Source organism: Schistocerca serialis, unplaced genomic scaffold, assembly GCF_023864345.2.
Source record: "Schistocerca serialis cubense isolate TAMUIC-IGC-003099 unplaced genomic scaffold, iqSchSeri2.2 HiC_scaffold_1401, whole genome shotgun sequence".
NCBI lineage: Eukaryota > Metazoa > Arthropoda > Insecta > Orthoptera > Acrididae > Schistocerca > Schistocerca serialis.
The window spans coordinates 292288-308422 of record NW_026047627.1 but is presented as its reverse complement, the minus strand read 5'-3'; the positions used below and the strand labels follow the sequence as shown (position 1 = coordinate 308422).

At 44.5% G+C, this 16135-nt stretch overlaps 1 protein-coding gene across 1 annotated transcript in view; it reads right to left on the bottom strand.

Annotated features, from left to right (window-relative positions):
* Positions 1-585: 585 nt before the first annotated feature.
* The window catches only part of LOC126442704 (uncharacterized), a 109103-nt gene continuing 93553 nt past the window's right edge, over positions 586-16135 (bottom strand). Inside the window, exons 6-7 of the mRNA XM_050090754.1 lie at positions 15612-15820; positions 586-3130 (exon numbers count right to left, since the gene is read on the bottom strand). Coding sequence (XP_049946711.1) covers positions 1641-3130; positions 15612-15820 — 1699 coding nt within the window. The 3' untranslated portion in view covers positions 586-1640. The remainder of the gene's footprint in view (positions 3131-15611; positions 15821-16135) is intronic.

The window sequence follows — 16135 nt, the reverse complement described above, 5'->3', positions numbered from 1 at the left end:
GTGAATGTTCCCAGTACTGCGGTCGGAACTCGGGATCTTGCCTGGGGGTAAGTAGGTAGCACGAGGGCCGTTAACTACTGGCTTTCGAGCGATGAGGTTCGATACTTTCCAGCGGGTCGAGGCTCGGCTGGCGACCCCTGTGTCGGACCGACTTTACGCGTGTACCGGTGGTGCAGGACGCTTGTCTGGGTGGGCCGCTAAGCACCCCCAGTGCGCCCCGTGTCGGCTCTGGCCACCACCACCTAAAGAGAAGGCGGCGGCGCGCTCTTGTGATGTCACGCAAGGCGGGCCAGGGTTGGCTTGGCGCTGCGCTGGCAGAATCGAGGCGCACGGCCTGCAAATCTTCGTCAAACGGTTTTACAGAATGTGTTGAGCTGCCGGCGCCCCCCTGCGGCCAGGCGGGCTGCACCCGGCACCTGCCTCCCTCGTGGCGCTGCGGCCTCTGGTTCCACTGCGTCCAGACGGAAATCGCGGTTGACACTGCGGGTGCCTGGTAAATGCAAAATTCACGAAAATCACTCCACGTAGTACTATTTATCACAGGATTTTCAGTTGGGCTGGATACTAAATTCACACAAACACTCATTTACTTTGCACACTCAGGTTTTATTTGAACAAATTGGAGATCGTCTATTGATTACGAATCACAATTCGGCGTACTGTGTGCTTCTAGTGAAGCTACTATGGCACATGTTTATCAGGACTCACAGTACTGGCACAAGTTTATCCTTCCACAGTACTGTTTCTGCAAATACGCCTTTAAGTAATGTTCTTCCTTGCTCAAGAGTGGCACATGGAACATTAACTTTTAACAAATGCCATAGTACCCTTACAAACCTCTAGCTTAACAAATCATCATCTTGTCTCACAAACCCAATAATGCTAATCTCATATAACTCTGCCATTCGACACTTTGCGTTCACTTCAAGCCACATTTCACACAACAAGTCATGTGTTACTTTATTACTATACCTGTTTGAGCCAGTCTATGTGATCGAACCACTAATAAGCTCAACAAACCCATTTACACTTTCATGCACACAGCACTTCAGTCATTGGCCCCTCTCTTTTGATTTTATAAGTATCTGAATGTCTCTTGTCATGGTACTTGAATTACAAATCATGTAAAAGTACATCTTTCACACACATATGGAAAATTTCCTTGTTTCAGACATAATGTTATTTACTATAATCATACATTATACATTAATAAAACCGACAAACTGCAAAGACAGATCCTCGAAGGAAAACGGAGAAAAAACGTCCTACGAACATGTGTCCAGAAATGCACCATCGCCACGGTAGATGACCCTGACGAACGGGAATTCCTCTGACAACCTGCTGCGTTTTCCTTGTATATAACAGGACGTGTGATTGACGCAGCCTGTTGTACACACAAAGCAATTCCCAACAATTTTAGTAAGTATTCTGAGTGCATTAGAATAGGTAGACAGAGGCTACCACTCACAAATAAGCACACAGTTATAAATGAAGGAGACGTTAGGAAAGAGAAGTACTGGCTGTACGATATCAGATTTAATGACATTTAATATTGTCATACCAGGTAGAGTCCATTTTTATTTCTGGGTTTAATGCAGTGTAGTGTGGAGACAGTTATTTGCGAAAAATACTGAAGGAGGCTACAGCGAGGATTCTGAAAAGGGAGACTGTTCATTGTTTCTCCTGGCCAGATTCCTCTCGGCTGCCGAACACAGCTCTAGACCTGCAGGGATGTTGGTTGGGTCCCACCAAAGAAGTGTCCTGTTCTTCAGTAGAGGGAGCGTCGTTCCATTGCAAACGAAACAGACGAAGAGCACTGGTCCTTGCACCATCGTAGCTAGATGTATATAGTACACTAACTGCGCTATTCCCTGAGCTTGGTGGAACCCAATTCTAATAATAATTCCTATTCCACTTAATATAATGGCTTTAACTGACATAAAAAGATATTGCTTCTTTGAGGCAAATTTCTTGTTATCAACAATTTCGAGTTGCCGCATGGAGCACCGATTACGTAGGTACATGTATCCAATCAGTCCGAGACAAACCAAGTTGAATGCCACAGACACTGAAATCCCTGCAAGGACTACTATGCGACTGTGGATGAGGTAATGTTTACTTGTCTTTTCCAAAGCAACAGCTGCCACACATACTATACTCCACGGTATAAACACACACAGCATCTCACGACGGAATAACTGGCTTACTTCAGCAGGTAGTAGCTGGTTAGGAAGCCTGAGATGGCGAACACATGAATACATGTGGTAGCAGAATGAGTTTAGCCAGATACAGCTGAGAAGTGTGAGGGCGCTGTCTATCAGCACTGCTGTAGGTAAGTCAGGGACGCCTGCCATACGATACACGACCTCAGAACACAGGATCTGGACTGTGCACGTGATCTGAAACGACAAGAGTATCTTCCCAGGCAAATTACGTAACTGGGGAAGGTACATGTATACTCCGGCAGTCGAAAAACGGAAAATGATATTTACCAGTATAAATGACATTTCCAAAGGCTTCAAGCTGTCGATTTTAAAATCCTTGTATTTCAAGGTGGCGTTGGTTAAACTGTTTTTGTAGTTCAGGGTTTCTTCTGTTAACTTTTGATACAGTATGCGGATAGATTTAGTAAATGCAACTGGGAAACTTTGAAATGGGTAATATAAGTGCGTACAATTATCAGAAGCCTTAAAGGAGGAAAAATCACGACACTTCAGCAACAAAATAGCTCTGGAAACAGAACAGATGGCGTCTGTAGCGTTCGACTGCAGACATGATTGATCATCGGGACTATCGAAATAGCAGCGAGCATCGTGTACGGACTGTATCATACTAAACGGGACGTCCTGACAAATGCCGTACGAGTTGACCGCCATCCAGGCCAGCAGACAGAGGTTGACGTTTACCCTCTGCGTGTAGGCCAGGTAGCTGGTGACGGGTATGTGGGGCGACCTCTGCACCACGTCGTCCCACAGCTGCTCGCGGCACTGCTCGCGCTGCTTCACGGCTTCCAGTGGCAGGTCTTCCAGCGGACACGTGGGGTGGTCCAGGGCGTTCACCAACAGCTGCACGCAGTCAGTGTCCACGGAGAGCGTATCGTGGCTTCTGTCCTCCAGCTGCCACTCCTCGTCTGCAAGAAAACGACAGCACGTAGGTGGTGCCCGTACACTGCAGGCAGCTGAATCCAAAGTCTTCTCTGGATCACGAGCCTGGGCGTTGTTTACCCACATTATCCAGATTCAGTTACCCAGAGCTATGTAAGGCGGCATGTCAACAAAAAGTAAGAGTACTAACAAAGACCGATATCATGTTACTATGCACGTCTATTTCATGTACAGGGTGTCCAACAAGTCCCTGTATCACTCTTGACATAGTAAAAATGAGGAAGTAAATAGGTTTTCTTGATATTCCTGCATTGGAGATGGAAAAAAACAATGTTATCAGTATTATATTTTTGTTTCAGCACTGCAGTCTTTGAGTTCCGAATCCATCTTGTAAAGGAGAGTTTAGTGGCCGATTTGTGGGTGCATGAACATCCGCAGATAGGAAAAACTATGTAAGGCATGATGATACCATTTGCCTCAGTCCCCCACGTAAAGTAGCCATGCCTAATTGAGATAAATGTCCTGTGTTTTCAGGCTGTCTCAAAGACAGGACACGTATTGAAAGCAATAAAAAGTGACAGGAAACGTGTGTCACCCACTCTTAATCAGATGAGCAGTCTCCAATGAAAGTCATCTGCAAAAGAGCAGTTGGACTTCAAGCATCTTCTTAAACAATGCACGAACATATTGAAAAAATATGAACACGAAAGAATTTAGGCCCATGTTTGTTACTGAATTATCTGACAATGGTGTGGAGCAACGATTTGTAACCTACCGTACTTTGTTGTGGCGACTTCTGCCATGTCTCACTCAAGAGTGTTGTTTACTTATAAATGTGCCATATACCACTGTTTGCTCAGGAAAAATATAGTTTTCTTGTCTAAGGGAAGTACCCATTATCAGCAAGAGTTGGAAAGGAACCTACCTCACCTTATGTGGGCCATTGTGTGATCAGAATACCTGTTAGGACCACATTCTTTTGAAGCTTACATGAATGGGAACTTCCATTTCTCTGTAAAACAGAAGTTTTCAGTATCTCAGCTCTATGACAAGGCAATCACGGATCTTCTGTGGTTGTAGAAGGAAGGAGCTTGAGTCTCATTTTGTTGTTCAGATGTGTGGGTTTCTTAATGAACAACTTATTCTCGGATTCTATTTGGTTCTGCAGCATTTAAAGCCACATTAAAATGGTTACCACGAAGTCCCAACATTACCACCTCAACAACCTTTTGAAATCGTCATGACAAACTTTTGATCTTACCACGCAAATAACTGAATATGAAGAATAATAAAGCCTCATGTGGCTCAACGTTGAAAGATTAATGGAAAATTGACACAAGTGTTGAGGAAGTCTTTCTAAGCAGAATTACTAGGACGACCCGCAATAAAGCAAGGGGGACAGCGAGACACGTAGATATCTGAGGAAGGTGTGATCGCCCATGCACTGATCCGTTGGATACGTATTTATTTTATATCTAACTACGTCCATATAGAATCTACTCTTTTGACATAACTCCATAGGCGTCCTGTACAAAGAAATAGGATGCAGGCTGAATTCTCGTCTTTGTGATATTTCACTTTCCTCCGTGAACTTAGCGACCCCATCACGCAGCGTAAAAAAAAAGTGATGGAGCATATTTGTCACCAGTTTGTGTCGTTAGCACGAGATTGTCGAGAAAAAGCACAACAAAATACAGTAACTGACGATTTTGGGAGTTCCTTTACCACAATGAACGATTTACTGTTAATACTCTGTTTGCATACATTCCAAAACACGCACAAAAATGTAATTACTTCGTCTGACTCGTACCTTGTGTAATGATAATAATGCAGAAATAAATGCAATTGGGACATACATGCCTCAGCCGCTGAGTGGATGAATGTGGGATTACAACTCCAGAGATTTGGGGTTCAGGCATTGCTCCCGAGATTCCTTCTGTCACTTATCTCTTCTTTCACCTCTGACATTGATTTATGGAAATCGAAAATGTTCGAACTGTAGAATTGTTCGGAGACCCAATAATTAACTGTGTCCCACAATTATTAACTGGGTGAGTTAGTTCAGAAGTAGGAAGACGGCGAGTGACCACAACCTGCAGTAGGACAATGGCTCGCGAAGCACTGTGGTGACCAAACCAGGCCTCAGCTTGATGACGGCTTTACCTACTGCATTCTGAGAAGTCCTGATGGTCGTTTTCCTCGAGCACTATTCCTGTTCAGAGTACAAATCAAAGGAGAATGATACTGATATGCTACACATCATCCAATGTATACAGGGTGAGTCATCTAACGTTACCGATGGATATATTTCGTAAACCACATCAAATACTGACGAACCGATTCCACAGACCGAACGTGAGGAGAGGGGCTAGTGTAACTGTTTAATACAAACCATACAAAAATGCACGGAAGTATGTTTTTTTACACAAACCTATGTTTTTTTAAACGGAACCCCGTTACTTTTGTTAGCACATCTGAACATATAAACAAATACGTAATCAGTGCCGTTTGTTGCATAGTAAAATGTTAATTTCATCCGGAGATATTGTAACCTAAAGTTGACGCTTGAAACCTCCAACATTCAGTTGCGTCTTGTAACAAACACGGGCCACGGTCGGCGAGCAGCATCTGCAGGGACATGTTTCGATGACGACCGTGTTTACGAGTGTGGCTGTAGTGCACTGTTGTGGTTTGGTCTAGCTGTCGCAATGTCCGCATGTAGCGCTTGCTGCTATTGTTATTCTGCATTCGTCTCCGCACGCAGACCAACTGTAGTACACCGTGTTACCAGACGTCTGTGATAGTGTGGTGTTCTAGGAACTGTGACCATGGTGTATTCGAACTCTGAAAAGGCCGAGAGTGATACTCATCTATGGCGAGTGTCGACGAAATGCAGCTGAAGCTTGCAGGGTGTATGCAGAACGGTACCCGGACAGAGAGCATCCAACGTGCCGCACATTGCAAAACATCTACCGCCAACTGTATGCAACAGGTATGGTCGTAGCACGCAAACGGGTCCGTAACAGGCCCGTCACAGGAGAAGCGGGTGCAGTTGGTGTGTTAGCTGCTGTTGCCATAAACCCACACATGAGTACACGTGACATTGCGAGAGCCGGTGGACTGAGTCAAAGTAGTGTCATGCGCATACTGCATCGTCACCGCTTTCACCCGTTTCATTTGTCGCCACATCAGTAATTACATGGTGATGACTTTAATCATCGAGTGCAAATCTGTCAATGGGCATTAACAGAGAATGCGTTGCAGTTCTACCTGTTTACCGATGAAGCGGGTTTCACAAACCATGGGGCAGTGAATCTACGGAACATGCATTACTGGTCCGTGGACAATCCTCGCTGGCTCAGACAGGTAGAGCGACAGCGACTGTGGACTGTAAATGTATGGTGTGGAATCATTGGCGACCACCTTATTGGTCCTCACTTCATTGCAGGGGCCCAAACAGCTGCAACATACATCGCGTTTCTACAGAATGATCTGCCAACGTTGCTCGAAAATGTTCCTCTGGAAACGCATCGATGTATGTGGTATCAGCATGATGGTGCACCTGCACATACCGCAATTAACACTAGGCTGACCCTTGACAGGATGTCCGACGGGCGTTTCATAGGACGTGGAAGACGCATAAATTGGCCAGCCCGTTCTCCTGATCTTACACCTCTGGACTTCTTTCTGTGGGGTACGTTAAAGGAGAATGTGTACCGTGATGTGCTTGCAACCCCAGAGGATATGAAACAACGTATTGTGGCAGCCTGCGGCGACATTACACCAGATGTACTGCGGCGTGTACGACATTCATTACGCCAGAGATTGCAATTGTGTGCAGCAAATGATGGCCACTACATTGAACATCTATTGGCCTGACATGTCGGGACACACTCTATTCCACTCCGTAATTGAAAACGGAAACCACGTGTGTACGTGTACCTCACCCCTCATTGTAATGTACATGTGCGTCAAAGACCAATAAAAAGGTGTTAGCATGTGGACGTAATGTGCTGTTCCAGTCTCTTCTGTACCTAAGGTCCATCACCGTTCCCTTTGGATCCCTACGTAATTCGGTGCTCTCCGATACACACGATCGAACAGCGTGGTACTCAAGCATCAACTTTAGGTTACAATATCTCCGGATGTAATTAACATTTTACAATGCAACAAATTACGTATTTGTTTATATGTTCAGATGTGCTAACAAAATTAACGGGGTTCCATTTAAAAAAAACGTAGGTTTGTGTTAATAAACATACTTCTGTGCATTTTTGTATGGTTTGTATTAACCAATTACACTAGCCCCTCTCCTCACGTTCGGTCTGTGGAATCGATTCGTCAGTATTTGATGTGGTTTACGAAATATATCCAGCGGTAATGTTAGGTGACTCACCCTGTATAGTTCATTGGCGTGTTGAGCGCAAATGTATACCCAGTAAGACGAATAAGTTCTGAAAGATTCTTATACACCGGCATGTTCTGTGAAAGGCCGAATGCACGACTTTGTCGTAAACACTCCATTTTCTTTGTTATTCATTCCACTCCCACCACATTATCGTGTGGTGCGCAAGCTTCAGACACTTTGCTGCTCTTCAGCCTATCGAAGTTAGGCCAGTATAGCTTTTATGGGAGAATGAATAAAATGATAGGTTTCAAAAAAATAAAAGCCATAGCGTCTCTACATAAACACATGTACATTGAAGCTGATGATGGTGCTATGGTGAAGATAAGTCTCGTGCTTCTGGCAAGTCACTGGCAGTCAGTTCCCAATAACTACTACGAGGGTAATACAGTATGATGCAGGTGCCGGCCAGAAAGGGTGTATGTATTCAAGGTGTTGGAGTGGGCTGGGAAGTATGATTGACAAGTTGATGTGGGTAGAGGGAGGTGTGAGGGAGGGATGGCAGTGGTCAGGAGGCTGGAAGCGGAATCATCTACATATTGAAGAGGCGTAGACGCTAGGATTATAGCTGGTTGGAGGAGTAAGTGTCTACATACTATTCCGGAACAGGAAGAACCAGCCAGCTGAAGTTCCGCTCGAATAGGATACAGAAGGGTGGCAAGTGGATGGCGCACCAGAAGCCTAGGTATCCAGAGGATAGGCGAGAAAAATTTCTTTTGTTCGCCACGTTTATGGAACGTTTACAATTTGTGACAAAGTCTGAGGAACTTCAGAAGAGAGGGCAATCTAATCAGCTGGTAGAGGTTGCGTCTGAGACGGCAAATATAATACAGAGTGCAAGGTGTTCTAAGACTGTAAGGAATGGTAAATTTTTGAGACTGCTGAGATCCAAGCTATATTGGCAGAAGTAACTCTGGGGATATTAAGGCTTTTGGAAAGACGAAGGAAGGAACAAGATCAGGGGTTAACGTCCTGCTGGTGAAACAGCTATTAGAGCATAACCCAGAATTGGGAAGAACGGGGAAGCAGGACAGCTGCGTCCATCCATAGGAACCGTCGTGTCATTCACCTTAAGCTGTGTAGGGACATCGCAGAGAAACTAAATATGGTCGAAAATCAAGTTTGGAGCCAACAGCTTACCACAGTATCGCCTCGTTCAGTGGGTTTTTTCCAAGTACAGAGGATGGCTGGATGATGGAATCCCCACATTGTCGAGTTTGCTGTTTTCTTAATTTGAGTTTGTTGTAGACTGGTGTTCCGTGATTACTCCAAGATATGAGAAAGTGAGAGTCCTCTGCCCATGTCAGCAGAGAGAAATGGAGCAACAGATCCGCGGCCTTACTGCGAGCGCTTATCTTACTGCACGTAATTGGGCACTGTCCTTGCATTGTGAGAGAACTGTGACTCTGAGTTATCTGTTGAGTGTACATGACTGTAATGGATGCGTTAAGAGCTTAACATCCACATCTGACACACATGTTGTTGTGTCATGCTTTTAATAAATTTACAAGTAGATAGATGAAACAGTCAATGATCAGAACGCCTTATTGTTTGGAAAGCAATACACTTATCTTTAGCTCCTCGTGGCTGTGGCTGTGTGAGCACGTGTGGTATTAATTGGGGTCCAAATACACAGGAGCTGCTGAAAACACTTAGCGGCATTACAGTGCAAGTCTGCAGATGATGAGCACTGAACGTTTACTACAACTGTGCCAAATATGTGTCTGTTGTTGGCCCTCGACTCTCTGTATGTGCATGCTTGGCCTAGGCTTAACTGAGTGACGTTACGCCGACACTGCACTCTGAAGGCAGAAATTCGTCGCTTCTCTGCAGTCGTCATGGAACTTTGATATCCTCGTAGACAGAACAGAACTCAGGCTGGACTCTGGCAAAACTCGTACCAGGCACTGGCAGAACTGGAAATACTTGTCGTGTGTGGCGCCTCGAAGCTACAGGAGGAGTGGCTTACTACTTCTTTCTCATAGGCGGTGGCGATGCTGCTTAGGTGTACAGCATCTCTGCGGTGGTCGATTGACGATTTGCTGCAGGCGATTATCGTCGACACCACATGTGTCACCTTCAGCAGTGTCACAGGCATCAGTGTATCATGATACACTGAGGAGAGGTAATGTAATGTAGAACACTGACTCGAGGTCTGGTGATGAGCAACTTTATGCTTCAATTCCCCCTCCCATTACTGGGGAAATACCAGCAATGCAAATTTCTTCCATCACCTGGATTCGAATCAGTTTACCTTTGAAGAGAGTACCACCACACAGTCATGTTTATGTGTGCCATGGTGGAAGTTAGGGTGAGAGAAATGATTGGTGGTGTTTATTGTAATAATTCCTTGGGTTTTTAACATAAGTGATTTTGATGTAACAGAGGCTACACCAAGAGGTGAAGTTATCGAGGCAGATGGAGATATGCTGTTGAGTAAGATTTACAGTGACAAAAGAAGCATGGTGTGCCAGACAAGGAGCTATACAGGAAACATAATTCATTGGGACACCTGGCACTTGCCAGTTTCCTCCCAGAGATCCGAATGTGCGACTATTGCGGAATATTTCGCCAATGGAGCAGTCATCATACCACTTTTCAATTATAGGCCACATGTCCTGTGGACAGACACCAGTGGTTCCGATTACCTTCTGCATTCTCATGCCTTTGAGCACTGCTGACTCTTCAGGGTTTTAGGAGCAGGGGAAGAAAGTGCCTTGAAGCTCTATCCGCCCATCCATCATTACTGATGATTTTTATTCTAAATTTAAGCAGCAGCGAGGTTCAAACCTGGGTTCCATGACGTTTTGATTAGTATAGGTGAGCTGTGGGATATAAACTTGCATACAGTATGATATCACACAAATTGACTATAGGTAGTAGGAAATAAGAGCTTTCTTTCTTTCTTCCTTTCTTTTTTTTTTTAAGAAGGTCTAAAGTAATGGAGTCATGAGCAGCCTCTCATAAGAATTTCCTGAAATTGTAAGACGTCGTGGTCTCCTTCATTGCTTACATATTCCGCCCTCACAATCATATTCTGCACATCAAGACGCTTCATTCGAGCCCAATCTCGATAAGATAAAGTCAGTATTGTATGAATTCATGTAAACGATATGCAAATAACTAATAAATCGCAAGTGCGCACCGTGGTCGAAATACTCGAGGCTGGGGTACACACATACATTCCAGACACGCCGGTCACAGGAGCTTTTAGCTCGAGAGAGGCAACTGCACCCCAGGAGGCCGGTCCCAAGCTATCTACGTCGGCCAGTGACCGCCTGTAGAGCAGACAGCGTTAGCCCGAGTGAAAGGACGATCTCGTGTTCGGCTTAAAAGCAAATTCCGCTACATTGTGTGGGAGCGGTTAGCCTACGCATTCTTTACACATAGCACGCAGTTTCACAGGGAGACAGCAAACGCCAAACACCGATACTACAGATTTCCGGATTGGTCGCCTTAAACAAAACGTCATTCTCGCGTTTTAGAAGAGCAATTCTGATTGGCAGACGATATTTCTGACGCCTTGAGTTGAAGGAGTAATGGGAGAGATCGAAAGGTATACCGCTTCTCGTCTGGCGTGCAGAGGGGCCGTTCCATTGTCGCTCTTGGAGCGAGAACATGTAACGAGAGCGTGCGCGCTCGTACATGTACTCGAGAGAGCGAGGAACAAGTCTCTCCTCAGTACTTAACTGGGAGAGCACCTCTGTCGAGAGCGAATCGAAGTGCAACTGTATATTGAGTCCTTGAAATTAAGCATTGTTCACTGTGTTGGCCGCCACACTTATTATGCGGTGTGAATGGACAGAGTAATAGTTAAACGCCTGTGAGCGAATTTTTGAGTGGCATCGCGGTGGACTGGATATCTGACCGGTGTACCACGCCAATAGACTAGGGGCAAATAGGAGTCCTTGGCTTCATCAAGGCGTAGGGAGAGTTTGATTGGCAAAGGTCAAGTTATAGAACGAGAGTTTTCTTATTTGTCGGCAGCGAGCGGCGCAGACAACAGTCATCACAGCTACAGCTCTTGCAACCCCCACATTTCTTCCACAACAGTACCCTTCACTGCATATCACACGTGACAGCCTCGACTGTACCTAGCAACATTCTAACCGATAAATATTCAAGTTGGGTAGGTGCTGCTCTCAGCCATTCGGCCAAGTCAATAACAATCTTAAACTTTGTATAGAAACTTAATTACCGAATCCTATCCTTAAGAGGTAACTTCACATTCTGAAAAGAACCTGCAAATAACGTGTTCAATTCATAACTAAAAGTGCTATGGTGATTTCTCAGAATTTTTGCAAAATAAATAATAATTTTCGTTACTTTCGTGTTTTTCTTACACTAACTAGCACTACTCCAGTACCCAAGTATCCCACTAGTTACGTAAGAAATTTTGTGAATTTTTGTGTCATTTCCTTACAGTGGACGACTCCAGAAGGTATTTATTGCTGAAAGTTTTTTAGGCATTTCTCTTTGGAACGTCAAGGCTGTCCGTCTGACTTCTATAGTAGTGTGGGGGTGGAAATTGCATCTTGCAGGGGCCAAAGGGTAAAGGGTACATCTCAGATTAATCTGTTGCGCAGAATGACAGAATAGCACCAACCCACACGCTCACAAAATGTGTGGCTTTATAGTCTTGTGCTGTAATTGCTATATTTAATTCGTTTTGTGGCATTATAGACAGGTATTTTAAACTGGGACCAAGAGATATGGTGGTCGTAATTGTGTGACACTGTATGTACCAAATTGTCGAACAGTCATTAGATACAGTGAGTATATCTTTAAGATATGAAGCACTGAGTCTGCCTTGTTGAGGTTGTTTGGTAACGTGTGGTTGTTATGGATGAGAGGAGAATGAATCCTTTTTCAATAGATTGTTCAGTTTATGGAAAATGTGGCAGTGTTTTTGTTCATGTGTATCACCAATCCCAGGGTTTCTGATCTGCTGAATGAGGTGCTGGTATCAGGATATCTCACAAGCACCCATTGGCAGTACCATCTGATTCTATGTTGTAGCAATTATCTGTGCTTTGTAGAGTGTAGAATGACTGGGACTGTGTTACGAGACTCTAACAATTTTCATTAAAGTATAGTTGTAGCATTGAGATAACATGTGAGTGATGAAGATCTCGTTGGAGCTGAGGGAACAGACATATGGATGGAATGCTATGCTGCTGCTTTGTCTTGATGTTTTATGTGGCGAAACAAGGTTAGGTATAGGTTTTAAGCTGATGTTTTGGTGTGGCTGAAGTTAAAGTTGGATTGGTTTTTGGAACAGGTGACTTGGATGTTAAAATGGAAGGTGATTGTGGCTGTTATCGTCATCTGTTGGACGATATGGGGACGCTGAAAGAATGTTGTGGAAAACAGTGGTTCTAAACTGGATGTCTTTCATGTTAGGAATGCGACACAAGAAACTGTTGGGATGATGACGGTGAGCTCGATTGATGGTGTAGAAAACTGTGGATCTGAACTCAGTATCTTTGATGGTGAGGATGCAATGCATGTAGTTGTTGGGATGCGGAATGTAAGTTTAGTGTCGTGAATAATGCGTTTACTTTATATTTATTAGATCATTCGAGTTGAGGCTGTGTAGATGATGCAGTTGTGCAAGGATTGTACATTTGGGCACAGTTAATATGGGAGGTTTAACGAACTTCCAGTATGCTGCAGTAGTTTGGGTCAGCAACTTCTGGTAATCAGTGAACGAAAAACCGTTCCAAGTTTTTGTTCGTTCGGTGAGTTATCTCTATGCACTGTAAATGTCCATTGCACGTTTTTGACATCTTCAGAAATGCCATTTTCGACTATGTTATGGTGATTTGAAAATTGGTCTCGGTCCGAAACAAATCATCGAATGAATAAAAAATAAAAATTTTCAACTTGGACTGGTCTTGTTTGTAACTGGGATAGGCCAGGTGGTTCTGCAATACTGGGTCAGATAGTCGTCACACTGGAAGTATTTGTGAGATCTGTAGGCTTGGATTTGCGATTTAGGTGATTTTACACAATGGCAGCGACAACAGATCAGGGCTCAGTTCTCGACACGTTGGTCTGTTGTGCGCAAGCATCTAGTTCTGCTGGACAGTGATGCGTAAAGAAGCCGGCAGAGAAGCGCCACGGTTTTAATAGTGGCGAGGGCAACTCTTTCAGACAGGGGCGTTGTAGCAGCCTGCTGGATGGTGCAAACCATTTCGAACATCGCCACGTGCTCAGAAGAGATTCGCACGACTTTATTCTTTCCCTCCCCCTCCCCCCCCCCCCCCCCATCTCGACCGAACTACCACGACCTCTCCGATCTCTCTGGATTATCACGACCACTTTCCCCTGAAGATAAAATGGCTCTGAGCATGATGGGGCTTAACATCTGAGGTCATCAGTCCCCTAGAAGTTAGAACTACTTAAACCTAACTAACCTAAGGACATCACACACATCCATGCCCCAGGCAGGATTCGTACCTACGACCGTAGCGGTCACACGGTTGCAGACTGAAGCGCCTAGAACCGTACGGCCACACCGGTCGGCCCCTGAAGATATCTTCAATGTCGGGGTTAAAGTTAGCTTCCAGACAAACGGCTAGTGGTCCACAACTCTGTAAGGTCTTGTCCCTGCTCATTCTTTAATATCTTGTAGCGGCTCGTGATGAATTGAAACAACAACTACAGCTCACACGTTTGTTCTCGGTGCCCATAACAGTTTCAGTCATCATTATAGACATGCTGCAGAGTGCAGCTCAGTCTAGCAACAGATGGGGTAAGAGTCTGCTTGTTTAGTAACTTGCTAACAATGCGTATTTCCTTTTATGTGCCAGTATTATTCTTGTGAGTGTCTGCAGTAAATTATCGGCGACAGCCGAAATTTTGGAAAGGCCTTTCTTCTCAGTATTACAGTTCCTGGTTCTACTATACGGATATTTTTGTGATAACTTACTTCCTTATCTGTTGTAACCCTTTTCGACCACCTTAGTTTCTTAATTAGTCAGCTTACTACCAATGAAAACCCTGCAACTCGTTTCTTGTCTGGTGCACGATAGATAGATGATCGAGTAAGAGATAAAGCCCAGCAACGAGAGTAAAATAATAAATTTAAAAAATATAGTGATTCGAACAAATAGAGTTGTTTAGCAGACAGATGCGATAGCTGTGTTTCCTCAGTCCTACTACAGTTCATAGTATTAACATTTCTAAGGATAATATTAACAGTGTATCTGATAAAATTAACTGTTCAGTTACAAATCGAAATATTATTCGTCAAAGAAAATTAGTAAATACGAACAGTATCATGCCAGGATCATAGATGAGAAATGTAGAACACTACACAAGTTACAGTATTGACAAAACATTAGCTTGTCTGTAGCCGTTAAGTTGCAGAAACCATTCGCCATTTTTAAATCAAGCCTTAGACTGGACCTCAAAAAAAAAACTACGTGTACAGAAGTTTAGACCGTTTATAGAAGATAAGAAGGAACACTTTTTTATATGAGGCACGTGTCGCACACGTATGAAGGTCTTATCTGCACTGGCGTTCAGAGACGGTGTTCAAAGTGCTGTGGGATGGGCACTGTTTTAGAGGTGTTGCGTGCCTCCTACGGGAGGGAGACGAGTTGTTGAGTGTACCAGACACTGGCGGACACCCCAGGTGAGGTGGTTGCTGTTAGGCTGAGGCTGCAAACATTATTTGTGAGACACCCACTTGTTTCGAGTGTGTTGCGCAATCGTTAGCACCCAGCTGGCACTTGAGTAACGTCTCCAAAACATGACACCTGTGACATTTGTGTCACATAAAATTTGTTCTTTTTAATCTTCTCTAAACACTCCAAAATTTTGTCTACGTAGTCTTTTTTAGTCCCTGCATAATGAAGAAGTCAATAATACATCGAAATGAAGTAGTTAGCTTGTCATAGATCCAGACGGAGAGTTGCCGAGGAATCTAAACACTGACTTTGGAAAGAGCACCAGAGATTATCTTGCGTGGCTTGCAAAATCACGCAAGAGCTAAAACTACAAATTCAGAAGGGTATTAGAATCTCATTCCTCGAACAACTGAACAGTTGTCAGCGCATAACCGTGAAGTGGCCGGGTCCCAGTATTAAACTTACCTGCAATCTTGATATCATCTTCGTAGACTGAATCGATGTACTCAGCTGTAGTGTACCAGGAGACACGATAAAGGACGTACAGTTCGTCAGCGAGGCTGAACATTTGCGAGGCCTCTGGCTGCCGCTCCTTGCACAGCGCACTGAAGTCGTCGTCAAAGGAGAGGCTCCACGGCTGATAGCGCAGCAGGCGTTCACTCAACAGCGGCCGCCTGTAGCACACAAGGTGCCAGGTTAAAAGGTAAAAACCAAGCATGTATAGTTTATGCAAGAACGTACAAGTATCGAAAAATGTGTGTGAAATTTTACGGGACTTAACTGCTAAGGCCATCAGTCCCTAAGCTTGCACACTACTTAACCTACATTATCCTAAGGACACACACACGCACACACCCATGCCCGAGGGAGGGCTCGAACCTCCGCCGGGACCAGCCGCACAGCGCGACTGCAGCGCCCCTTGACCGCTCGGCTAATCCCGCGCGGCTAAAAGTATCCCGAGCGGATTTCCACTCAGCAGTGGATTAGAA